Source organism: Hemiscyllium ocellatum, chromosome 37, assembly GCF_020745735.1.
Source record: "Hemiscyllium ocellatum isolate sHemOce1 chromosome 37, sHemOce1.pat.X.cur, whole genome shotgun sequence".
Classification (NCBI taxonomy): Eukaryota; Metazoa; Chordata; class Chondrichthyes; order Orectolobiformes; family Hemiscylliidae; genus Hemiscyllium; species Hemiscyllium ocellatum.
This window is the reverse complement of record NC_083437.1, coordinates 39,766,324-39,793,017: the sequence shown is the minus strand read 5'-3', so window position 1 is coordinate 39,793,017 and position 26,694 is coordinate 39,766,324. Positions and strand designations below refer to the sequence as shown.

At 41.7% G+C, this 26,694-nt stretch overlaps 1 protein-coding gene across 1 annotated transcript in view; it reads right to left on the bottom strand.

Moving 5' to 3' along the window:
* Window positions 1-6,662: 6,662 nt before the first annotated feature.
* The window catches only part of LOC132833528 (transmembrane protein 201-like), an 88,476-nt gene continuing 68,444 nt past the window's right edge, over window positions 6,663-26,694 (bottom strand). Inside the window, exons 5-6 of the mRNA XM_060851885.1 lie at window positions 23,853-23,996; window positions 6,663-12,307 (exon numbers count right to left, since the gene is read on the bottom strand). Coding sequence (XP_060707868.1) covers window positions 12,210-12,307; window positions 23,853-23,996 — 242 coding nt within the window. The 3' untranslated portion in view covers window positions 6,663-12,209. The remainder of the gene's footprint in view (window positions 12,308-23,852; window positions 23,997-26,694) is intronic.

Sequence of the window (26,694 nt, the reverse complement as noted above, 5' to 3'; positions counted from 1 at the left end):
GTCTGTTCCTGTGTTGTATTGTATTATTGTGCAATGCAAGGTAACTCACAGTTAATTTATGCTCAGTAAGATTCCATTAACAGCAATTAGATAAATGACCAGGCAACAGTCAAAAAAACCTTTGACAATTGTTACTCTGATCCCAAGACAGTTGGTGCTCTACTAAACTAGATTCCGAAAAGTTTTCTTGATAATTAGATTTATGCACAGAATGCAGCATTACAATTCCCTAAAATCCCAGCAATCTCTCTCTCCTCTTTTCGATAACTTCAAATTGAATTAATCAGTTAAATCCAAGCAAAAGGCATGAAGTTTTTCCTTAAAATAAGGCACAGCAGCCTTGCTTGTCATTCTTTTGAAATAAATGCATTTGCTGGATAAGAGAGTCTAAATCTTTAATTTTGACAAAACTAATTTAACCAAATTCAGTTTGTTGTTGGAATTAAACTGGAATATAGTTTAAATTCTATTAGTGCCAGCCTGAAACCAGGGCTTCCCTGCCCAAGGTTTGCAGTGAAGGAGATTAATTAATAATCAATTGAAACTGGGTCCTCCTCGAATGACTCAGATAGAATCTCTGTTGGGAGCATATATAAGTAGGAGGAGAAAGTGAGGTCTGCAGATGCTGGAGATCAGAGCTGAAAATGTGTTGCTGGAAAAGCACAGCAGGTCAGGCAGCATCCAAGGAGCAGGAAATTCGACATTTTGGGCATAAGCCCTTCTTCAGGAATGAGGAAAGTGTGTCCAGCAGGCTAAGATATAAATAGCCAACTCAGTGGGACTTATCACTTGAGAGTGGGACTTACAATAGAGTGCTGGAGTTGAGCGGTTCAAGGAGTTAAGCAGTGGAGAGAGAGAGAGAGATGTTTGTCTACTTTTATCTAAACAAAGCTGCTGATTGGTGATTGGCACTGATGAGCATTTTTAATCTATAAAGTGAAAGCAATATCTTTAGTTTGTGTTTAGATTTCTGGTCTTTTGTTTCTCTTTTTAAAACAGCATGTTCAATATAAAGATCGATACTTATGTAAAAATATAATTACTGTAAGGGATAAAGAGTAGGGATATGAGAATGGTTAATAAATAAATTAAATACATTTACACAGAGATGGTCAGTCTGGTAATGTATTGCTGCAGCAGCTGAAGGGATTAGCTTGACTTCAATAGTGAGTGCATCTGTAGCAAGTACTTATAGCTCGAGCAACATTGGACCTGAGTTGAGGAGCTCAAGTCTGAGGTACAGACATTGCACCAAATCAAGGAGGGCAAGTATTATCGAGATACTTGGCCCCTCTGGTTAGGTAATGATCCCAGATTGGGGCAGGAAGGAGCAGAGTGTGCAAACATTAAAACAAAATGCAGAAAAGAGAGTTAATTGGCAGGGGTGGAGGGGATGATATATAGGAAAAATTAATTGCACAGAGGTTCATGGGGTGTGATCTTTTAGCCATTACAGAGACAAGCTTACAAGGAGATCAGGCTGGGAACTATATATTAAAGAGTACATGATTTTTAAAAAGGATAGGCAGGAAAGAAAAGGTGGTGGAGTAATTTTGTTAATCAGATATATACAAAAGCAAGAAATGATCTTGGATGGGAAGATATAGAATCCAAGTGTGTGGTGGTAAATAATAGTAGCGGGTAAAAACAGACACTGGTGGGAGTAGTCTATAGGAACCCTAACAGTAAATGTATGGTAGGATGGGAAATTAATTAGGAGATAATGAAAGGATTAAGAGAGGCATTGCATTAATCATTGGTGACTTTAATGTCTAAGTAGATTGGGAAAATCAAATTGGTAGAGGTGGCAACAATATAGAATTCATAAGGTGTAATCAGGACAGTTTTCAGGAACAACACATTGTGGATCCAACTGGGTGTCAGGGTATTGTAACTCATAATGAGGCAGATTTAAAAAATGATCTCTGAATAAAAGATCCTGTAGGAAACGGTGAAATAATAACATACAGAATTTAGCATTCTGTTGGAGAGTGAGAAACTTGGGTCAGAAACAAGTATGTTAAACTTAAATAAGGGTAATTTCAAAGAAATGAGGACAGAGTTGGGTGAGAGTGGAATTTAGCAGAAAAGACAGCTGATAAACAATAGGCAGCCATTGAAGACAATAGTTCATGACTTAACACAAAGATATTTCCCAATGAGGATTTTAGGAAGGGGTTAGATTAGCCATGTTTAACCGAGGAAGTTTAGAATGGCATCAAACTGAAAGAAAAATATATAATGTAGCAATAATTAGTGGTAAACCAGAGCATTGGGATTTTTAAAAAGCCAACAAGGGAAGACTGGACTAAATCGGGAGAAAAATAAACTCAGGGTAAATTAGCAAAACGGACAGAGAGCTTTTTGAAAACAAAGGGAGAGGTGTGAAAGCGAGCATGGAGCCTTTAGAAAACGAAGCCGAGGAAAACAATAAAGAGGAATGAGGAAATGGCAAAAGAATTTTGCAGCAGAGTTTTGAGGTAGAACAATAATTACACTCCAAAAATCAAGGGCCAATATTGGGGTGAGAGGGTAGGGTAGGAAATAACTATAATACAGGACAGACCTGTTGATGATGTAAATCTATTTTACTCGTGGAATGAGAAGGTGCATAATCTGATACATAGAATCTCGAACTTGGCTGTCAGGAAGTGTAGCCAAGAGTGTGGTGCTGGAAAAGCACAGCAGGTCATGCAGCATCCGAGGAGCAGGAGAATCGATGTTTCAGGCAAAAGCCCTTTGTCAGGATTTCTGTTGAAGGGCTTTGCCCGAAATGTTTATTCTCCTCCTCCTTGGATGCTGCCGGACAGGCTGCGCTTTTCCAGCACCACACTCTTGACTCTAATCTCCAGCATCTGCAGACCTCACTTTCGCCTGGGAAGAGTGGCCAATGCAGGATGGTACTCCAGTGCAGTGCTATACAGTGGGAGATACTGTTTATTACTTGGGAACGTAATAGCTCATTATAAATTGTTTACATACTCATTAAAATGGAACACACTTTCTTGAAACTAAATTAAATTCTTCCAATCGTTAAAAATACATAATTTTGAAATTTAAAAAAATGTTGTTGCAGGTATAGCTGGGGGGGATGGAGTTACTCCATTTTTTAAAAGTGATGGCACAGTAAAGGAGGTCACCTCAGAGTACAACAGGACCCTGACCAGATGAGCCAATGGGCCGAGTGGCAGATGGAGTTTAATTTAGATAAATGCGAAGTGCTGCATTTTGGAAAGGCAAATCTGGGCAGGACTTAATACACTTCATGGTAAAGGACTGTTGCTGAACAAACATACCCTGGAGTGCAGGTTCATAGCTCCTTGAAAGTGGAGCCTCAGCTAGATAGGATAGTGAAGGCGGCGTTTGGTGTGCTTTCCTTTATTGATCAGAGCATTGAGTACAGGAGTTGGGAGGTCATGTTGCAGCTGTACAGGACATTGGTTAGGTCACTTTTGGAATATAACGTGCAATTCTGGTCTCCCTCCTATAGGAAGGAGGTTGAGAAACTTGAAAGGGTTCAGAAAAGATATAGGGAGAGGCTGAATAAGCTGGGGCTGTTTTCCCTGGAGCTTCCCTGCCAGAGGAAGTGGCAGCTCATTAGACAATTATTGGTTTACAGAGTCATAAAGATGTACAGCATGGAAACAGGCTCTTCATCCAACCTGACCAGATAGCCTAAATTAATCTAGTCCCATTTGTCAGCACTTGGCCCATATCCCTCTACACCCTTCCTATTCATGTACCCATCCTGAGGCCTTTTAAGTGTTTTACTTGCACTAGTTTCCACCACTTCCTCTGGCAGCTTATTCCGTACACAAACCATCCTCTGTGTGAAAAGGTTGCCCCTTAGGTCCCGTTTAAACTTTTCTCTTCTCACCTTATACCTGCACCCTCTAGTTCCGTGCTCATTCAATGTTTCAAAAACCTCAAAAGTATATATACCACGTATCTTCATGTATTTCCTTAATTATGTTTACTTCCCAATACCTCCATCCCTCAAAACCAGGATGCTCAAACCACACACAACATCGCATGCAGTTCAGAGAGAAACTTTAACAGCATCCCCAGGTTGTATATGTAGATTTTATATCTTCAAGTAGGTTGGGAAAATCAAATTGGTTGAGGTGGCAATGATATACAGTTCAGAAGGTGCAATACGGGACAGTTTCCAGGAACAACACATTGTGGATCCAACTGGGTGTCAGGGTATTTTGGATTTGGTAACTTGTAATGAGGCAGATTTACGAAATGATCTCTGAGTAAATGAGCCTCAAGGAAACAATGATAATAACACGGTAGAATTCAAAGATCAACCCATAGAATGCAGAAGAGGCCCTTCTGCATATTGAACCTTATTGCCAAAACTGCTCCAGCTCTACTTTCCAGCAGTTGGCCCGCAATCTTGAGCTTTATGAGACATCAAATGGTCATCAAGTACTTTTTACAGGTTGTGAGACTATCTGTCTCAGCTACACTCATCGACAGTAAATTCCGATCCCCACCTCAGGGTAAAAAAAAACTTTCTCAAAACCCCTTACCTTTCACCTTCAAAGTGTATCCTCCTTGTTACTGACCCTTCAACTAACAGCTGCATTCTATTCACCCTGTCCATGCCCCTCAATCTTATACACCTCAATCATGTTCCCTCCCTCAGCCTTATCTGCTCTAAAGAAACTAATCCAAGCTTATCCAGCCTCAATTAACCAAGCCCTTCCAGGAGACATTCTGGCGATCCATTCTGCACCCCACCCAGTGCAATCACGTCCTTCCTGGCATCAAAGCCAGAATTTAAAAAGCCGCTGATTATGAATTAAGATTCCAATTTACAGTTACCCTTATAAATAATTTAGACTGACTTAGACTTTTTTTTAGCCATCTTGTAAAGTCCAGAATTGGTATGTTTTAAAATGTCTCCTTAACGCAAGATAAAATTGAAATATTGTGGTTATTGCTCCTGCTCATGAACTTCTAGTGTGATCTGATGGCCATGGGAGATAAACTCAAATAGAACCCTATTGAAATCCAGAGAATATTTTGACACATTGACACAGTAACTCTGTCAGAAAAGGGTCTATGTTTGAGACAAAGAAACTGGTGCAATGTGGAGTAGCTATCGCTGAAGAGCACAGACATACTGTTTTTCTGTTAACACCCAAGCAAAATGTTTGCCATAGCTTGTTGACTGTTCAATAAAATAGGGGACAGAAGTAACAAGATCTTTTGGACAAGAATTTGCCAAGGTGGGTCTTACCAATGAAGGTCAAATTTGAGAGATGCAGGCTGATAGAAATGACTTATGAAAGACACTTCACTGAGTGCGATAGATATAAATGCTAGAGATCGTGGTCAAACTTTAGGCTTGTATTTGCAATGCTACATGTTTTCCAGAAGCTCAGTGAAAGGAGTACGTGTCATGTCTTGATTGTATGTTAACGCAAAAGTATATTCTTTAGTTTGTATTTGTTGCCTCTTGATTACTGTTTGATCTGAAACAGAAAATGCTGGAAAAACTCAGCAGGTCTGGCAGCTACTTCAGAAAGGTCACTGGAGCTGAAACATAAACTGTTTTCTCTCTCCACAGATGCTGCCAGATTTGCTGAGTTTCTCTAGTTTTCTATTTTTGTTTCAGATCTCCAGCATCTGTGGTTCTTATTGTTTGGTTGATCGATGTTGATTTTAGTTTGTTTTGTATCATAAACTCAAAGTGTGAAATCGTCCCCTTTGGTAATTACCAGTAATTGCTGGGAAATTCATTCCTTTTAAAAGGGATCTTTACAGGATTGTAACAACTTCATAAAATGAGTGCAGTCGGGGTGGTATTTGGTTAGACTAATCTCCATTTTATCTCACGTGAGTTCAGCCTGGGAGGAGACAAAATTTATTTTCATTTCTGACATCAATTGTCTTCAACTGGAGTTTGATTGTGAGCTCTTTGTACAAACCTGGCTCAAACTGAAGAAGGGCTTATGCCCGAAACGTTGAATTTCCTGTTACTTGGATGCTGCCTGACCTGCTGCGCTTTTCCAGCAACACATTTTCAGCTCTGATCTCCAGCATCTGCAGACCTCACTTTCTCCTCAAACTTTAGCAGCGTCAGTCAGAGAGGCTGTAAAGATGATTCTGATGAGCTGAATTCAGATATATGGTGAAGGCACAGCAGAGAAGGGGGAGAATTTGACAGTTCAAAATTGTGAGATACTTCATACAATCCCTACTTTGTGGAAGCAGGTCATTTGGCCCATCAAGTTCACTCCAACATGCTGAAGAGAATTCCACCTCGTCCCACCCACCGACCCTGCATTTCCCATGGCTAACTCACCTAGCCTGTACATCCCTTGACACTGTGGACAATTTAGCATGGCCAATCCACCCTAGCCTGTACACCTTTTGGACTGTGGGAGAAAACCAGAGCAAAGCCAAGCAGACACAGGAAACCAGAGCAAACCCACATAGAACCACAGAGTGTGCAAACTCCACTTGGACAGTCACCGGAGGGTGGAATCAAACTTGGGTCCCTGGCACTGTGAGGCAGCAGTGCTAACCACTGAGCCACCATGCCAACTTGCCCAAACATTGATAGTCTTTAATTTGATGGTCAGAAAATGTGTGTCTTTTTGCTAAAATATACATTTAACTATAATCAGGAAAAAACCCAAGAAATATAAACTTTTCGCCAATCAACTTTTATTTTTTTTTAAAAACAGAAAACAAAATGGCATATAACAGCATTATCCTGCATTTCTGGGAGTGATCCCACCTTCCTTTTTTATGACCAGTCCCACTTTACCTTGACATAAGGCCAGGCAGGAGGAGCTCAAAAAATAAGTTGAAAAAATTCATTCTGAGATTTCAACTGGCTTACAAATGATAAAAGCCACAAACAGCGTTAATACCATGAGGGGGAGAAAGATCAACTAGGAAGTAACCCGACACATCAGCATATATGCAAAAAATATGTACATCATTCAGGTGTTGGGGCTTCAGACTGAGGGAGATACCGTGAAAGATTACCACTAAAAAAAATGTTTCACTGTACAGATCCTGTAAACAACACAGATAATATCATAGACTCATAAGCAGAGAGAGGACTGTTGTGTTTTTGAATTGTTGCATAAAGAAGCTGTTAAGCCGGTTCAAGATTTGCTTTCGGCTTCACCTTGTGGGGAAAGCAAAAAGCAGCTCAGCCTCCCTCGGCATTCATTTGACAAAATTATTCAGTATTTTCTTTCAGTAGCTGTGAGACGACTGTTTGAATCAAACAACCCTGTCCACAAACACTACAGAAATGGCAAGAGCAGCTTTGTTAGCAAAAAGGCACTGAAATTAGAAAATAAAACAACCCTCACGTAATTAGGCTCGGGGGAATTAAAGCTGCAATATCAAAGCATCAGAATCTAAAGGAAGAATCTGAAATAGGTTAAGCTGATGAATGATTTTGTTAGCTATTACGTGATGTCAGAACACATATAAACACCACCCCTTAAAAGGCCCGGAGGAAAGGAAGCATTTGATGCTGTGACAGCTCAGCTAAAGTAAAACTGGGAATAACATCAGCTGGGTAGCATGTACAGCAATGTCTGCAGTCTCCCTGTATTGGTGTTAGCCTACAGCAAGAATCCAGAAAGCTTTCTGTTCTTTGAGCTTTACATTACTGGATCCAACTCAACCTGCTATTGGTCACTCTCAACTGCTTGATCCTGAACTCATTGCTTATACATCCATTTGCTATCTTGATGTCATGCGACTATGAAATAACATCTATGCAGTTGGCTCAGTGGGAGGGTGTGGCTAGCTCAGTAGGGGCTGGGGGAGCAGTCGATATCTCTGTGGTATGGTGAGGAATGGACATCTCAGTGGTATGGGGTGGAGAGGATATCTCAGTGGGATGGATGGCTGGCTTGCGATGCAGAGTAACGTCAACAGCGTGGGTTCAATTCCCGTACCAGCTGAGGTTACCTCAGGTTTTCTCATCACCAGTCATCACTCTCTCTCAAATGAGAGCGCTGCCCTTGACTATGGTCATTATCAGTATTTGCTTTGCATCAACTCTTCTTATTTTTAACTTGGTGGTGCAGCAGGCAGAGAATGCCCATACATAAATATGTCTGGATTTGACCTGAAACAGGAGAGAAAGCTGTCACCAGAGCCTATAGCTTAAGGGGCACCTCCGCCCACTGAGCGAGACTGATGCAGAGAACATCCCCACTCCCCCCCCATTTTACTGCCCGATTCTGGCGAAGAGGTAGGATTTCCCAGTTGAAAATTAACCTGTTCGTTCGCGTTACGAAAGCACCATCTGGATCAGTAATGGAACCCAGGGCTCCTGGCTTAGAGGTAGGAACATTACCCACAAGCACACAAGATGCCCTTATCTATGCTACTTAACTATGTGATCTGCCTGTATTGCTCGCAAGACAAAGCTTTTCATTGTGCCTCAGTATACGTGACAATAAATTCAATTCAATTCAATTCAACATCAGCAATTCAAATTTGGTGGAATATCTTGGGATTTGGGCTCTGAATTGGGAGAAGCAGGACAGGATTCCTTGAAGGGAGCAATCTTAGGGCACAATTCCCACTGTTGGAGGAGTAATAGGAAACTACAGGCTGCAAGAAAGGTTAGCAGCAATAAATTAGCAACAGGATACATGCAGCTAGAGTGGATGATGCCAGGAAACCACACAATAAAAGAAAGAAGTTCACATTTCTAAGTGGCACGTGCAAGAAACCATGCCTAAACAACCATCAGAGACTGGCAGCACAAAACTCAAAGGATGGCACAGGCTAAGCAAGAGCCCACTAAGAATGGCACAGTGTAGAAAACACCAAAGTAGTTACTGTGAGGAAATGGCTTGAAATAATCTGAGTTCTGTACACGGGGGAAAAACCCAAGAGAGATATATACTGGAGCAGGACAGACTGTTCTGTTCCTTGGTGTCAGTAGATTTTTTAAAAACTGCATTTGAAAGTTCATAAATAATAGATTCCAATTCTTTTCAGTCCCAAAGGTAAGGCTTTCTGTACTAATTAAAGTACAAATCTAGTCTGCACATGACTTTGGTCCAATTATGAAAGTATAAAGTATGGTTTTAAGCATTTGGATTTATGGGAACTCTTGAGAGTCAGCGCTGACTCACACAGGACTGTTCCATTTGTCCATAAAAGTTAAATATTTTTGAGGAATAATTTCAATCACTTTCCCCAAAATATCGCTCATTTAAACATACTAACAATGCACTAACCCACTTACACCATGCTAATGATGTAGAGGTGTCTGCAATATAAAATGTAACAGATTTGTTGGTCAGAAGATTTGTATGGTTATTCTGAAGGATTAACATTGACTTTTAATCGGCAGGCTTTGATATTTCTGTTAGCATTCTGTCGAATGTTGTGAATTCATTAGCTGGACACTGTTCTGTGATTAGGAAATTGAATGCAAATTAAGGGAGGCAATGCTCCGTGATGTTATCAGAGACTCGGGTAACACTTTGGGGGACCCAGGTTCACAATCCCACCATGGCAGATGGTGCAATTTGAAGTCAATTTAAAAAGAAGAGTGAAACTAATTGTCAATTCTCATTTTAACAAAAAAAGCCACCTGGCTCACTAATGTCCTTTAGGGAAGGAAACTGATGACCTCACCTGGTCTAAACCTGAACAATCCTCTGGGTAATACATTTCGGCCCAGCCAGTGATGCCCATATCCCATGAGTGACTAAAAAAAGAAATGTATACAGTAGCCAGAATATCAGAAGTCAAGACTTGGGCTCTTGTATAGTGAATGAATTGTGTTTTGTTGGCAAATTGGTAAAGTGAGCCATTCCCATACCACGGGTAACTTGCCACCATTGCCACGTAAGTGCAACTGTTTTTAATTCTCCTTAATCCAAAGCTTCCAATCCTCTTGCTAGTGTTTGTTTGTGATTAAAGCTAAACTCCTACATCCAGAAACACACAGCGCCATATGGTCTACCATTTCTTTGTAGTGGTTAGAACATGTTCAATTCAGAGTAGAATAGGGAGCTGTTAATTTGTCCTAGTGTTTACTTTCTACACATTGGCATTCTATACAGACGTGTTCATGTTTTCTGATCAAAATTACAGAGTGTTATCTCCTATCCGTAGGGGTCAGGATGAGTACTGATTTCCTATAATGGAGTTCAGTGCTATCCTCAGAAGGTATAATGGGTCCCACCCCAATATGGTTATCATACCTTGATCCCTTACGTCTACTTTAAAAAGTGGAGCCACATTCATTGCTATTAATTGTGAATTTAACTTGAGGGTCTGTACGCTGTTATTTAACACAGCTCTACCACAGCTAACCAGCCGACATTTAGGTATACCTTCCCTGAGGCACTATCCCTACCTACAGCAGACAACAAAGGCATCGTCTGTGATCTGGGAGCCAAAAACAGTGTTTTTGATGATAGCTATTCCCCTCCCCCACTCCACACATCCCCCTTCAAAAATAGTTTTATATTTGCCTTCGTTTCAAAGGTTCCACTTTGTTGAGCCAACTGGTTGAAAGGAGGAAGGGAAAAGAGACCCTCGGAGAATTGACTCTGCCCATTTGTTCAGCTGCAAATGTCCATTTGCCCTGGTCAGTATCACTTGGCAGTAAGTTGAGCTGTAGCAGGTCAGCTTGAACCGTATAAGAATGCGTGGACTGGAAACATACAATGTAGCATTAACCCTTTTCAGTGCAAGATTTCCTTTTCTCTCCAAATAGTTCTTGTAGGCTATTGCACTTGTATCTTCCAACAGTCCATTTTCGTAAGAGTTAGCACATAGACCCATGTAAAAGTCAATTTCGCGTTAAAGGTTGACCCCCATGATTTTTGCCTTAAAGTGATTTTTTTCAGATTATCTCATGTAAACAATTTCCCTAGTTTTTTTTTATTAAAGTGATCAAAGCCCATGACTTTTGAAGGCAGAGAATATTCCAGGAGTTGAAATGCATTAGCTCCTAAAGTTAGAAAATAAGTAAAGGCAAGAAGTTAATATGAATTCTTTAGTGTGTTGGTTTTTACTTTATTCCTTTGTAATGGTTAATTTTGGATTTTGTTCAGGTCCAAATTAAGCATATCAACTCTTTGAAAACATTATGCATGTAGCACCCATGATTTCTCGCATTAAAAATTGGTCTAAAAAGTGTGACTTTTACATTAGTGCTTGAGATAATAAACAAGAAAAGGTGGATTGATGAATCATGTCCAACTTTAAAGTGAAGAGGAAGAAAAAACCATCACACTCAGAAGTCAAATTTAAGTTACTTTCACCACATCTGTATCCTATTACTAAAGGTTTCTCATTTGTAGAAAGGCAGCATACACACAAAGTGTTTCCAGTTTCTTTTAGCCAGGCATAATTTAACCAATTGTGTGTAAATTTTAGTGATGCAGTAGGCTCAATTTGTTTCATTTCTCTGGAGCTGCGTCAACATTTTTAGAAAACATATTTTCCAATTGTGGATCGTTACCCAGCAGCCAGCGGGATGTTATGCTAATCACATACATTCAGGTTGACAAGTAGCTGGGAGACCTCAATCATGGAGGCAGTACAGAAGTGAACATACGTTACTGAGTGCTGCAACTTGCACCACCATTGCCATCACACGTCATTTCTTTACCCGAACAGTGAACACGGAACAAGGTTTCGATGCTAAATTTACCTTGTCTTGCAAAGTTCCAGAACAAAGCAGCAAAAAGAAAACTACATCGGTTGGAAAAAGTTGAATAAATGAAACTAGGCCAAAAAGCCTTTAAAAAATATATATGAAAATGGAAAGAATTTTAACAATAGCCAGTTAAATTGCATTCCCTTGGCATTCACTCAGTGCAGTAGTAAGCTACATGAATGTGCTTTCGTTTTCAGTCAATTTCTTTTTACAGAAATAAATACAATGCAATGGAGCCCAGATCAAACTCATTCCAAATGCAAATACAAGTTTGCAGGATAGATGAGGGGGCAGATTCCAATCACCATTCCTGTTGGGAGGACAAGGCAGGCTGCATCCTTCCCATTATATTCCTCTAACTTGCCTGTACCCTATATGCTGTCATTGGAGGCAGAGGGATGATTTACTGACAATGCAAAGGCAGTCTTCACCTGCGGCGTGAGGCTAAGAGAGACAAGGAGCAGTTGACTGGACCGTAAATCTTTGACAGCTTCTTCAGAAGGTGTCCTGAATTACTGCTTTCTGATCAGTGCAGACCCTGGTAGAGGTAGACGGAGGCAAAGATCACATTTGCTGTCAGACTTAATCCCAGAAGACTTGCCCACAGGATGTTTCCACAAAGTCCTTGATTGGAGATTTTGCAAAAGAAAAAATAAAATAGATTGAATAAGTAAAGGAAGTTATTCACAATTACAACTAATTACATTTGATAGATCAAAAAAACAAGCACTTTTAGAAAACTAGATGATTTATCATTACATGTAAGAAAACAAAACTACCATTTTGTGTCAATTGCACCAGTCGTGTTTATTGTTAATGGCTTGGATATTCCAAGTTCTGATGAGCTGCTTCTGGATTGCTGGACCCCACATACCTAGTGAGCTGCTGTTAATGCAGAGCGAAACCCTATTAAACTGACAAGGCAAGCAGGACTTGTCCATTCTTGCTAACAATCATGCCAGGTTAGTGTGTTCATTTTCAAGATCCACTTGGCATCAAAACGTATGCTTTCAGCTAAAAATGAATTCATTATATTTTACAAGTCCCACACTATTTAGGACATTCAAATTAATAATTTTATCTTGGATGTTTTGAACCGTGGGAAGTCATGCAGTACTACTCTTCAGCAAACCAGGCCTTTGATAACTTTGCTCAATAGTTGAGGGACATTTTGTGATGATGCTTTTTTTAATACTGACCGTTCTAACCTCTTTCGATTGGAATCAAATTCTAGGATCTAAAAATACCGGTGCATTTGCAAATCTCATTGAAATTGTACATACAAATGACAGGTCACTGCCACTATCCCAGAACTGAAGGTTACACACAAAAAAAACCCTGCAATGGCAGAGAAACCATAAAAAGGAACCACCTCAGTGAAAACACAAACTATAACAAGTTCAGCTCCACCATCCAATTTCTGTTGTTTAAGCATTGTCAACAGGTTAACCTCAACTTGCCCTAGATATAACGGGTTTCAGTTGAAAGTGCCCATGTTATCCTGCAGGGCAGAAGCAGTGGACAAACTTGCATATCCATCAAGCTGTCAAATTAAACACCTGGCTGTCTCGTCGCTTTGAGACACACAGGACGATTACACAATTACAAAGCTTCTAATATGCCATGTTGTTTGCAAAAGATCAATGGTTGAATTGGCTAGAATTTTCAGTTAACTCTTTCTTTTCTCCCGTTGAGCTCAGTCTTCAACCAATTTAATTTCTAAAGAACACAATTTGCTGAAACGGTTCATGTGATTAGCATGGGCAAGCACACTTGTGGTGGCATAGTCTTTCCTTGAAGGAAACCAAACTAAAGAGAAATGTATGCAATAATAGAGCTACATGGGTACGAACTCACTGGTAGAGAAAGTGACAGCTGGAGATGCTGGAGAGTCAAAGTAGAGAAGCACTCAGGTCAGGCAGCATCAGAGGAGCAGGAGAGTTGATGTTTTGGGTGTAAGCTCTTCATCATCGACTCTCCTGCTCCTCAGATGCTGCCTGACTTGCTGTGCTTTTCCAGGGTCATACTTTTCGACTTAAACCCACTGATGTCCTACTTAGGAATACTGGAATATCTCACAAAACAGTGCTATCAATAGAAGTAATTCTGGGTGAGTTAATGTGAGTAAAGCATTGTCAAAAACATCATGATTTATGGATTGTTAATGCAGAAACAAAGTAAACTTCCAATCCTAACTGCTTTAATCACCATACAGCATCTTCTGATAGTCACTCAAACCTATTCTTGACATAACTATAAGAATGCAGGAAACCTTCAAAGGTAAACTCATTTTCTACTGTTTACTGAGAGCTTTAGGAAGCATCCACACCAACTTCAAACAGAGGTAATTCTTCGTCAAGAAAGAGAATGACATTATTGAATGACAAGAGAATGACATGATCCAGGACATTCAGCCTCGGCCCTTCAGGTGACCATCCTCTAAGGTGGACTTCGGGACAGGCAGCAGAGGAAAGTGGCCGAGCAGAGGCTGATAGCTAAGTTCGATACCCATAGGGACCTTGGGTTCATGTCACATTATAGGTAATCACCATTGCACTATACACACACACCATCCTACAACTCATACACACACAGGCACTCCTATACACACACACACACGTGCACAGGCACACACACACACACCCCGTCACAGACTTAAGACACTCTGCACTCACTACACACACAGACACAGACCCACATGCACACATATATTTTGTGGGGTGAATTTGTACTTGCAGGGTTACATTGCACTTTACTCAAAAACTGCATGCATTCATGTAGAACTCTGAGTTCAAAAACTGCATGAATTTATGTAAAACTCAGTTATCTCACTTTTTAGATTAGAATCAATCTAAACATCATGGCATAGACAGAGAACACAAGGGGGCTAACACCTTCAACATATTGTCTAGCTAATCACCATCGTTAACAGCTAACCCAAGAATACAACTTTTAAAAAAAGGTTTTGTAATTTACACATGAAAGAAGTGAAACTATCACGATATTCTAACAGATGAAAGGCTTAACAGACAATCAATTTTTCAATGTATAATTTCAGTTACATCACTGTAAATTTTTGCTATAATTTCTGTGTGTTAAGATTGAGCCCTTCGCAATCACCTGATGAAGGAGCGACGCTCCGAAAGCTAGTGTACTTCCAATTAAACCTGTTGGACTATAACCTGGTGTTGTGTGATTTTTGACATCATTCATCACTGACTTCAGGAAGCAGAGCGAGGTCAGAGCCCCATCTGCATCAATGGTGTGGAGGTGGAGATGGTCAAGAGCATCATGTTCCTGGGAGGGATGATCACCAACAGTCTGTCCTGGTCTACCAACGTTGATGCAATGGTCAAGAAAGCAGAAAGTCATCTATACTGCCTCAGGAGGCTGAGGAAATTCGACATATCCAGAAGGACGCATACCCATTTTCATAAATGCACATAGAAAGCATTCTGTCTGGAGTTATCACAATGTGTTAATGGCAACTGTTCTTCCCAAGATCACAAGAAACCTCAGAGTTGTGAACACAGCCCAGTCCATCATTCCTCCCACTGACCCACCAGGTCGTACCCTCGCATCTTCCTCCTGGGCAGCCTACAGCTCGGAGGACTCAACATTGAGTTTTCCAATTTCAAATAACCTCCCTTCCCAACACTTCCTCCCTCCCTTCCCAACCCTTCCTCCCACCAAACAAATTCATTCCTCCCATTAACCAATGAGGTCGTACCCTCTGCCTGTCTTCACCACTCCCCACTTAACCATCCTGCCCCCCGCCTCCCTCCTATCTGCAGCTTCCCCTACACCTACCCCACCAGTCCTGAAGAAGTGTTATGCCCGAAACGCTGTCTTCTCCACGCCCTGATGCTGCCTGGCTTGCTGTGTTCTTCTAGCCTCCTCCCAGTCCATCACGTAAACCAGTCTTCCAACCACTAACTCCATCTATACTTCCCACTGCCTTGGGATAGTGACCAACATTATAAAAGTTAAGAATCACACAACACCAGGTTATAGTCCAACTGGTTTATTTGGTGTACCGAAAGCTTGTCCTTCCAAATAAACCTGTTGGACTATAACCTGGTTTCTAACTTTGTGTGATTTCTAACTTTGTCCACCCCAGTCCAACACCGGCTCCTCCACATCATGAACATCAAAGACACCTCCCACCCCAGTTACACGCTCTTGCACCCTCTTCAAACAGGCAGAAAATACAGAGGTTTGAATACACGTAAGTATAGATTCAAGAACAGCTTCTTCCTTGCTGTTATGAAACTTTTGAACAGACCTTTCGAGTGCTAATTCTGATCTCTCGCTCTGCACCTTCTCTGTGGCTAGAGTGGTGCTGGAAAAGCACAGCAAGTCTGGCAGCATCCGAGGAGCAGGAAAATCGATGTTTCAGGCAAAAGCCCTTCATCCGGAATTCCTGAAGGGCTTTTGCCTGAAATATCGATTTTCCTGCTCCTTGGATGCTGTCTGACCTGCTGTGCTTTTCCAGTACCACTCTAATCTTGACTCAAATCTTCAGCATCTGCAGTCCTCACTTTTGCCTATTTTCTCTGTGGCTGTAACACTCGATTCTACTTCCCTGATGTACTCTGTATGGCACCATCTGCCTGTGGGGCACACAAAACACCACCCATCACTATCTTGGTAAACTTGACAACAACCAACCAACCATTCATTCAAACTGGTTTTGAAGTGAGAGAAGGTGAGACAATACTGTACTTTTAATTCATTCAGACAGAAATTATTGCAGCCAGGTTTGACATTCAAGAAGAGAATCATCGTTATTTTGAACATATCTACACTAGTTTTGCAGACAGGGTGCATTCCTGTTGCTGGAGTGAGATTGTCCTTTTCCTTCTGCATTTTTCCTGCAGTCAAAGACTTTGAATGAAGCAAACACATCTGACCTTGTTAAATTCTACACAATCTTGCCTCAACCTCTCTCCTTCAGTCTCATACCCTCCCCTCTGCACCCTTAGGCCCCTGGTCTTTTTGACATGCTCCTTCCATTTGTACCTGTCATTACTGGCAGCTGATCCTTCAGCCACACATGTATATTGTCTGGGATTTTCTCCATAAATTCTGCAATCATCTTAAAAACTCTCTGGAAGTCCAGCTTCTGAGCAAAGCTTTTGAGCAGCATTTTCAACCTTCACAATATGGTTGAACATCTGATCCTCTATCATCACTTTTACCTGTTTTCTGCCCCAGTAAAATAAGGGTGGCACATTTCTCACTTTAAAGATGTTACATAAATAGAAACTTGCTGTAGAAATATTTTCAATGACAACCGAAGGGTCACTAACGTCTCAGAACTTTAAGTTTTATTAACCAGACCCAAAACAGTCACCACCTTCTGATCTCAAGCTTAAAACGAGAAGACCATAATACACAGGAACAGAAGGAGGCCACTCAGCCCATCAGGTCTACTCTGCCATTCGATACAATGGGGAGAAAGCGAGGTCTGCAGATGCTGGAGATCAGAGCTGAAAATGTGTTGCTGGAAAAGCGCAGCAGGTCAGGCAGCATCCAAGGAACAGGAGATTCGACGTTTCGGGCATAAGCCCTTCTTCAGAAATCATTCCTGAAGAAGGGTTTATACCCGAAACGTCGAATCTCCTGTTCCTTGGATGCTGCCTGACCTGCTGCGTTTTTCCAGCAACACATTTTCAGCATCCAATACAATGGCTGATCTGATAATGCTCAACTCCACTTTCCTGACTTTTCCACATAACTCTCAATGTCCTTGCTGAATAAACAGAACGACCTGGCCCTCGACAGCCCTCTCTGGTAAAGGGTTCCACACATTCACTATTCTCAGAAGAAATTCCTCCTCATCCCTGTCTTGAATGGGTGACCCCTTTAATTTCAAATTCCATCCTCTGGTCCTAGACTCTCCCACATGGGGACAGGCAAACTTTCTGTGGCCACCCTAGACCCATCCCATCGACAAATTTGAGCTCTATTTATTGTTTTTGAGGGAAAGCCTGACTGGTATTGTTCCAGAAAAGTGAAGCTGAAAACGTACACCTTAATTCATTCACTGCTAGCTGAGGGAAAACAAATCCATACATTAGCTTTAATCAGCTAAAGACCCTTTGCACGGCCAGCTTTCTTGCAACAAGAAAGCTGCAAATCGTCACTTAGCACCGAGTCAAGGATCCCTTAATGCTGTGATCACACTCAGTGAAATGAATCCCCATGCACCAAGTGAAGCCACATTCCTGAGAGTGCTGTATCAGTAATTCATTGTAAGAAGAGAATTAATGTAACGTTACCCCACTATTAGTTTACTTGAACTATGTCTTCCCAATAGCACTCTTCTCTCTCTGAGCTATGAAAAGCAGTGTGTTTTTTTGAGGTTCAATAATCTTTAAAATAAAAAAAAAGACTAAAACATGTTCCATGGTCAGGTTACAGCAGGGAAATCTCTTGTTATGCTTCCCTTTTCTTGGATGTTTTAACAATTTTTCGCAAGAGTCCATGTGCAAAATTGAATCAGAATTTCTCTCAACTTCCAGCTCTGAATGGGAGGGTTACTGATTTGAAATCCATGGAGAACTGAACAATTAATTCAGATGATCACTTAAATGCTGTCCTGCCTTACTGTCACACTGACTGAGGAATTGCTTTTGGATGAGATGTTAAAATGAACCCCCGTCTGCTATTCTCAAGTCGAAGTCAATGATGTTCCCACCGACCTGGTTAACATTTGTGCCTCAAATATCATCAAGAGTTTGTTGATTTATTGTTTGTGTGGGTTTAACACGCAAAATGGTGGCTGTATTACCAAACCAACAGAGTGACTGTACTGGAAAAATACTGACTTGGTTGTGAAGTTCCAACTATGTGAATACAGGTTCCCTTTTCCCGGTACATAAATCTTCCTGGGCTACTGACCTCAGGTACCATTTCTGGGGGTTAGTACAATCAATCTCTTGTCAGTTCTCTAGTTCAAAGTTAAAACCCTTTGAGGCCAATAGACCACTTTTATGCTGAACTGGTAAACCAGCCAGAACAGGGGCAGAGAACATATAAATTACTCACAGAATCCCTACAGTGTGGAAACAGGCCATTCGGCCCATTGAGTCCACAGAAACCCTCTGAAAAGGGTCCCACCCAAATGCAACCCCCCCACCCTATCCCTATAACCTCACATTTCCCATGGCTAATCCATCAAGGCACATCCTTGGACACTACGAGTAATTCAGTATGGCCAACCCACCTAATCTGCACATCTTTGGACTGTGGGAAGAAACTGGAGCAGCGGGAAGGAACCCAAGTGGACACAGGGAGAATGTGCAAACTCCACAAAGACAGTCTTTTGAAGGTGGAATCAAACTTGGGGATCTGGTGCTGTGAGGCAGCGGTGCTAACCACTGAGACAACTCAATTGGTTCTAAGCTATTTGGGACTGACTTGGTTTCAAAACAAAAGAAAAAAAAATTAAACGTTTGGTAAATTAGTTACTTTAGAAAGTGAGTAATTTTCACCTCCACTGCGACACGATGAGCATCACCTTTTCTCAGTTTATTTTTTTGCCTCACTCCAGCTGATCTCCTGAAAGTCCTGATCTTTGTGTGACAGATTAAAGTCTGTACGTGCAGTATCCTGCTGTTTCTCCCCGAGAAATCACCCTAATCGTGAGAGCTGAGACACCAGGCATCAGTGTGGAATCAGGGCCACACCTGTCATCACCTGACACCTACACACACACACACCCCTACACACACACACCTACACACATACACTCACTTGTCAACAGGGGTTGACGGTTGGCGATGGAAAGGTTGATTTACTCACTTCCTTCTCGTTCAGGGAAGGGGAGCTGAACTGCAGCTGCTCAAGTGCTGTCCAAGCTGTGTGTCGGCTAACTCACTGAAAACTGGGATTTAAATCTGCATCGTCCTGCTCTTTCAGGTTTGGGAATACGATGGGCAGAGATTCTCTTCACTGGGCTGCTGGTGAAACCTGGACCCTTTTGATGTTGTTGGCAGTTGCTTGCGCTCCCCCCCTCAAAAATGCTGCCCTGACGAAGAAAAGTAATACAGCTGCTAGCTTTCAGGAGCCTTCTGACAGAGGCCAAGAGAGGAGGCTGCAACATTCAACTTCCAGCAGGGACAGTCAGGGCACACAAAAGCTTGAACAGAAACAAGATCTTTGTTTTGTACAGAACCCTTAATACAATAGAGCATCTCAAAGTGCCTCACAGAAGTATTATTGAGCATCATAGGATCAACAAACTTGAGAAGGAAAAACACAGAAAGTATGAGCTGGAGGAGGCCATCCGCCCCCTTGAACCTGCTCCACCATTCAATAGGATCATGGCCAATAATTCAACTCAGTCCCCAGTTCCCCTTGCTCCACAAACCCTTTTATCCCTTCAGCCCGACAAATGGTATCTTCCCCCTTGTTGAAAACATTGAATGTTTTGGCCTCAACCTCTGTATGTCAGAGAATTCCCAGGCCATCCACTCTCTGGATGGAGGAGGGAGAGACAGGGAATCTGCTGACTGACCAGATTGAGCAATTTTGAGTTAGGAGGTCACACAAGAAACCATGACCAACCTTAAGCCAGATTCAGAAAGCATTGTTCCATAGACCTTCCTAATGCTGCAGTGACAACAACATTTTGCCCGAGACATGCATCCTCAACTTCTGAGTTCTCTGCCTGAAGACATGTCCAACTAACAGCACCATCATGTGTAGCATGAATAGGACAAGAAAACACGTTCCCAAATTAATTCAAGCTGGAAAGCTGACAGCAGTCCGATGCAGTCATCCCACTCCCCGTACTTCACCCAATTCCCTGTCCCCATCTCCACAACCTCCCTGTCCCCATCTCCACACCCTCCCTTCTCCACATCCTCCACATTCCCTCCACCCCATCTCCCACTCACGCCACCTCTGCCTCATTCCTAACCCAACCCCCACCCCACCAGTACAGAATGGATGTTGGTGGCAGCATACACTAGAACATCCATTTTGTAGCCTAGAGCTATGGATGCTAGAGGCTCTAATCTCAGTGGGATAACACGGCTGACTGGAACTCTCTGTCCCCTGCTCTTATCTCCCACCATAGGTGTTACGTTGGAAGGATTTCCAAGTTAAAACTCAGCTTGTTTGGCTACATTTGTTTGACCACCCACAGTCCAAAAGAGCGGCTTGAACTGGGAGCTCCTGGCTCAGAGGCAGGGACACTGCAGCTACACATGTATCATTACAGTTTCAGCAAATGACCTGGAGCAAAGTTTGAGTTCCTGCAGGATTGCACCATGGTTCGAGTAAAAAACCTTCAGCAAGCAAGCAATTTCCAGGAACAAAAGCAGAAATTGCTGAAAAAATTCAGCACGTCTGGCAGCAACTGTGGTGAGAAATCAGAGCTGATGTTGATGGTCCAGTGAGCCTTCTTCAGAATTTTTGTTTCTGATTTCCAGCATCCAAAGTTATTTAGTTTTTTTTGTTCAATGAAAGTGCAGGTTAGTTGGTGATAATGTAGTCTCAGTGAGTATCCTTATACTAATTTCTCAATGTTGACCTGCCATTTGTCTCAAAAATCAAACCAACTCTAATTCAGAATGAACACGAGCTCAAGGCAACAGATGGATAAATGAACACATTAAGCACTTTACAGCCAACATCAATGGTGATCCAACAACAGTATTGCTGATGAAATCTAACTCATGATGTGGAGGTGCCAGCGTTGGACTGAGGTGGACAAAGTCAGAAGTCACACGACACTGGGTTATAGTCCAACAGGATCATTTAAAATCACAAGCTTTTGGAGAGCTGCTCTTTTGTCAGGTGAACCAAATAAACCCGTTGGACTATAACCTGGTATTGTGTAACTTCTGACTTTGAAATTTAATTGCGATTTACAAGAATTTAAAGAATTTTGTTTTTACAAAAATGTTTATATCAGACTGATTTGGATTTCTTAGACAGCAACAGAAATTTCTTATTGGCATTTTGTTTACCCAATCTTAGCGCAGTGCCGAAAAGTGTTTCCCATCATGCATTTTCCAAAAAACAAAACCCCTCAGACCACACAATTAGGATGACAGCACTTTCAGCTCAGCTTCAAGTTGAGAATCTTGTAATGACTGTGAGTGTTGACCCCGAGTTGCTCATTGCTGTTACAAACCAAAAGCTATCGTCTTTTCAAGCAGGTGTTTCCTAAGCTAGCGAAGGCCAGGGCCTGGGTCAAAAAGTCACACACCAGCAGCAGGAAGCTCACATTCTTGAGCTTTGCAGTTGGTGGGGGGGTTCAGGTTTTCAACAGTTTGTTAAAAGGTAGGGGCTGTTGACAGGTGAACACCTGCCAGCACAGTAATACCATCTCACCCCTGCCCAGTTCCCAAGCCAGTCTCAGAAACGCAGCGATGTGGAGGTGCCGGTGTTGGACTGGGCTGGAAAAAGTCCAAAGTCACAGGACACCAGCTTTATTTAAAATCACAAGCTTTCAGAGCACTGCTCTAAAAACTCGCGATTTCAAATAAACCTGTTGGACTAAAACCTGGTGTCACGTGAGTTTTGACTCAAACTGCAAGGCAAGGATTGGAGATAAACAAACACTCATGAAGCTTCTGACAGTATGACATTAGCAACATTAAAATGCAGGGTGAGGGAATGAAATGGGATTGATTTAAGACTGCAGAAAGGTCTTAAACAGATCACATCACCATAAATGAAGCAAGACACCAAGCAGGATAAGTGTCTGTGCCAAACAGGAGGAAGTCTGTTTTGAAACGATATTGGTTGAAGTGCTTAAACTCTGCAGCAGGTAGACAGAAAATGGAGATAATTAAAGTTCAAATTTACCACGAGTAGATTTCTAAATATGGGTGTTTTACATAAATTCCAAAAGGCACACAACAAACCCCACTTATTCCACCTGATTAAAGCAGAGAAACGGGACCCAAGGTGTCTGCTGTTCTCCTGTTACTTGCCTGCCTTACCCAGTCTGGCCTACATGTGACTCCAGACCCAAAGCAATGTGGTTGACTCTTACCTGCCCTCTGGAGTGTTTGGGCAAGCCATTCAAGGGCTAAAAAATGGCCTTGCCGTAAACACTCTCATCCCACTGCAGGATAAATTAAAGTTACAATTTGGTGATGCAACACTAGGGATACAATTTGTTATCATTCTTAACCCCAGAAAAACTTCTATCTTGGATTAAACTCCATGGTGATATCGTGGGGGTAGGGGTGGGGGGGGTGGAGATGGTAGGAGTGGTCCTTAATTGACAACTCAAGGACCCATTCTTCACTGCAGAGGGCTGTCATGGCTGGCTCATTAAATATAACTATTAAAGGAATTGAGGGAAATGGGAAAAGACAAAACAGACTTGATGGGCTGAATGGCCTACTTCTGCTCAGAGGTCTGATGGACTCGTGGCTTCTGTAACGTTATTAAGGTGCCTTGTGTCTGTACACATGATGCCTATCCACTGAAGAAATGAAGATGCCGAGGTCTCTCCTAATGAACGTTAAACACCGAGGGTCGGGGTGAAAGCAAAACAACAAACCTACCGAAGCTAAATTTCACCTTGGCAGCACCCTGATGTGCGTACATCCTTTCTTGTCACATTATTCATTGTGCCATCGGGCGAATGTGTTGCCAGTAAAACTAACATTTGTTGTCTGTTCCTAACTGCCCCTGAGCCAAGTGGCTTGCTCAGCCTTATCAGCGGGCAACTTCGAGTCAACCAGGTTGCTGTGGGTTTGGAGTCACGTGGAGACCAGATCAGATACAGACAACTTTCCTTCCCTGAAGAACATTATTTGAGTCAGATGTGTTCTTAAGACAATTGAATTGTCAAAACTGGCTTTCAATTCCAATGTTATTCTATGGCTTGAGTCTGGGCTTCTGCATTACCAGGCCAATCATATCAACGTGCCAGTATTTATCCAGCGTAAAAGCAGCTTTGCTGTAAACCATGGCATGCGAGGGATTGCTCATGAATAAATAAATAGACCACAAGTTGACAAAAACCATAAGCACAAAAAATAAACAGAACATACCATATTTTCTTTAGGGTCTAAAATGCAGTCATCCTGAAAATATTAAATCATCATTGCCACAATTTACAAAGTTTTACTCTTTTAAATATAAGATTTTTAATTGCCCACTGGAAACCAGGTAGCTCTGTTAAAAACCATACCTTTCCATCCTCTGGAACTGTCACCAGCTTGCTGCCCAAGATTGGTGGTGGTGTCAACCACACAAGCTGAGGATCTGGAAGAGCTATCTTTCCTCTGGCCAGTTGTCTCACTGTATATACTCCCTCCTTCCACAGACTTGGCATCTGGAAAGAACAGAATGATACATACGTTAACAAAGTTAAGGCGCTCCTGTTACCAGGTGTTACGATTGTTGTGAAAATGTCCTATCAGTATTTAACATTCATCACTTGACTTCAATACTTGAGACTTTTATAGACTAAATATGTTTTTAAGAAATGACACTATGGATATCGCCTGACAAGCTCAGTAAGCTGACATGGAATATAGAAAATCAAGAGAATCTGAATTACCATTTTAATCAAAAGACATTGGAATTCAGCGATATGTCTAGAAATCTGCATCTCTTGCGTTACCTACACTTGTACAATAACTGCACATATTAGAGATGAATGTTTACCTGAGAGAAAGACAACAGAGCCAGACTTGGAATATACAAGTTAATCATATTTTCGTAGCTTGCTTTGAGCAAGAGAAGAAACGAAGCAACATGGACCAATGACTATGAGGATACTGAAAGGTTTTCTTTCTTCCTCAATTTCAGAGATGAGCACCTGGGGTGAAACAGCAACTTGGGAAAAGAAATCACGGTTATCTACGACCTTTTCGATTCCCAAGGAAAAGGACAACAAAACCACTGGGACTCAGGGCTTTACTCTTGCAACGCAAGGTCAGTAACAGTTAAACTGCAACTGCCCGCACCTTCCTTTCTGCATGGACACTCTCCTCCTCCTTTAAAATGTATGGTCTTTGTTGTGTGTATGTTTTAGATGCCGCGTTTCCTTACTTTTCTTTAGTTTGATAGGCAATGAAACTCCACTCTCGCACTCAAAAACAAACTTGGAATTAGCTCTCCATTTTTGATCTGGTTAACTCAATATCTTATTGAAATGCAATAAACTGGCCAAATGAGTGGTCACCAGGCTAGGCGGACAGCAGAGTGGAGGCAGGACAAGTCAAGGAGAACAGGAAGAGGGGATGCGGACTTCCTGAGGAGAAACACAAGTAGAGAAGCCTAACCTAATGCAGACAGGATTAGGACTGGAGCTATCATATAACCATTGAGGATGGAAGGGGTTAACAATCACCCTGAAGGATAAAGTGCTGAATAACAACTAATCCCTCACTTGGTCAAAGAAGCAAAACTCAAGAGAAGCAAAAAAACCAAAGTACTAAGATGTGGGAGGGGAAAAAAAAGGCTAACATTTTACTGGTACCAGTTCCACACGTGATTAACACATCAATTATTGCTTCAGGACATTTTACTAACAAATACAGACCTATTCCCATTAATCAAAGACACTGACAACAGCAATTATTAAAAAATTAGTGCCAACACTGATAACCCGTTTTGGTTTGCTTTCAACTTGTGCCACAAATCCTGTTACTAGCACAGAAACATCTTCTTGGAAATTTCCTTTTCATGTCAATCCACAAGTAAAGTTAGTTTACTAGCTTGACAGCTCCGTCAAGCAGCTCAATTTTAGATTGCTAGAATGCTAGAATTTTAGATCGAGACTGAATCAAATGTATCTCAAGATTACATTTGAATGAATGTTACCTTTGTTTCAGTTGCTTTAATCGATTGAGTATCTTGTTTGGATATGAGCTGTCCATCTCATTGAAGACCAATTAATAATCACAAAAAGAGATCAAAATCTACACCGTTGAAGCATTTTGCAAAACGACAGTCACTTGTATTTAATGAAAATCTTAAACATAGTAAAGCATCCCAAGGCGTTAAACAGGAAAGTATAATAGAAAACGTGAGATTGAGCCCCATATGCAACCACTAGGGCAAAAGGACAAAAGCTTGGTCATAGAAGCAGGTTTTGAAGAATTATGACAGGGGAGAAGAGTGAGGGAGAGCGACAGCTTAGAAAAGATACTTCAGAGTCAGCAGCTAAAGGCATGGCTACCAATGGCCGTGATTACAATTCTTTTTTCTTTATTCATTCATGCAATGAGGGAACCACTGGCAGGGCCAGCATTTAATACCCGGCCCTAATTGCCCAGAGGGCAGTTAAGAGTCAGCCACACAGCTGTGGGTCTGGAGTCACATGTAGGCTGGACCAGGTAAGGATGGCAGTTTCCTTCCCAAGAGGACATCATTGAACCTGATCGGGTTTTCTGACAATCGTCAGTGGATTCATGGTCATCATTAGACTCTTATTTCCAGATATTAAATTTTTTAAAAAATCGAATTTAGTTGGGATTTGAATCCAGATCCCCAGAACATTACCCGGGTCTCCGGATTAACAATCCAGTAGTAATACCACTAGGTCATTGCCTCACCTTGCTCAGAATTAGAGGAGAATTTGTAGGGATTGTGTAGATCAAGAGAGGTAGGGAGCAGAGATGCACTGGAAGATACTAACTCACAGGATAAATTACGAGTGACATTTAGTCTTGTAGCACCTCATGAGAATCAACCTTATTCAGGCTGTGCATTCACAGGCTGAGGGAACAGGGAAAGGGACAAGACGCAAGCTCAGAGAGTACAATGCAGCATGGTGGGGAATCATGGTAAGGTGAGTGAGTGAAATATTGGGCGAGTAGACACAGGAAACTGGGGGGAGGGCAGGTTAGAGAAGGAAGATGACATGTTGCAGGATAAGGCCTTTGAGCATTGGTGACCTTATCCCATCAACTGATTCAAACAAGGGAGTCACAAGCACTCAAATGATTGCGACATTTCCCTTGACTGAAACGATCCAGTCTGAGGGGTGGTGGGTGCTTAAGAGGAGAAAAACAAAATTTCAA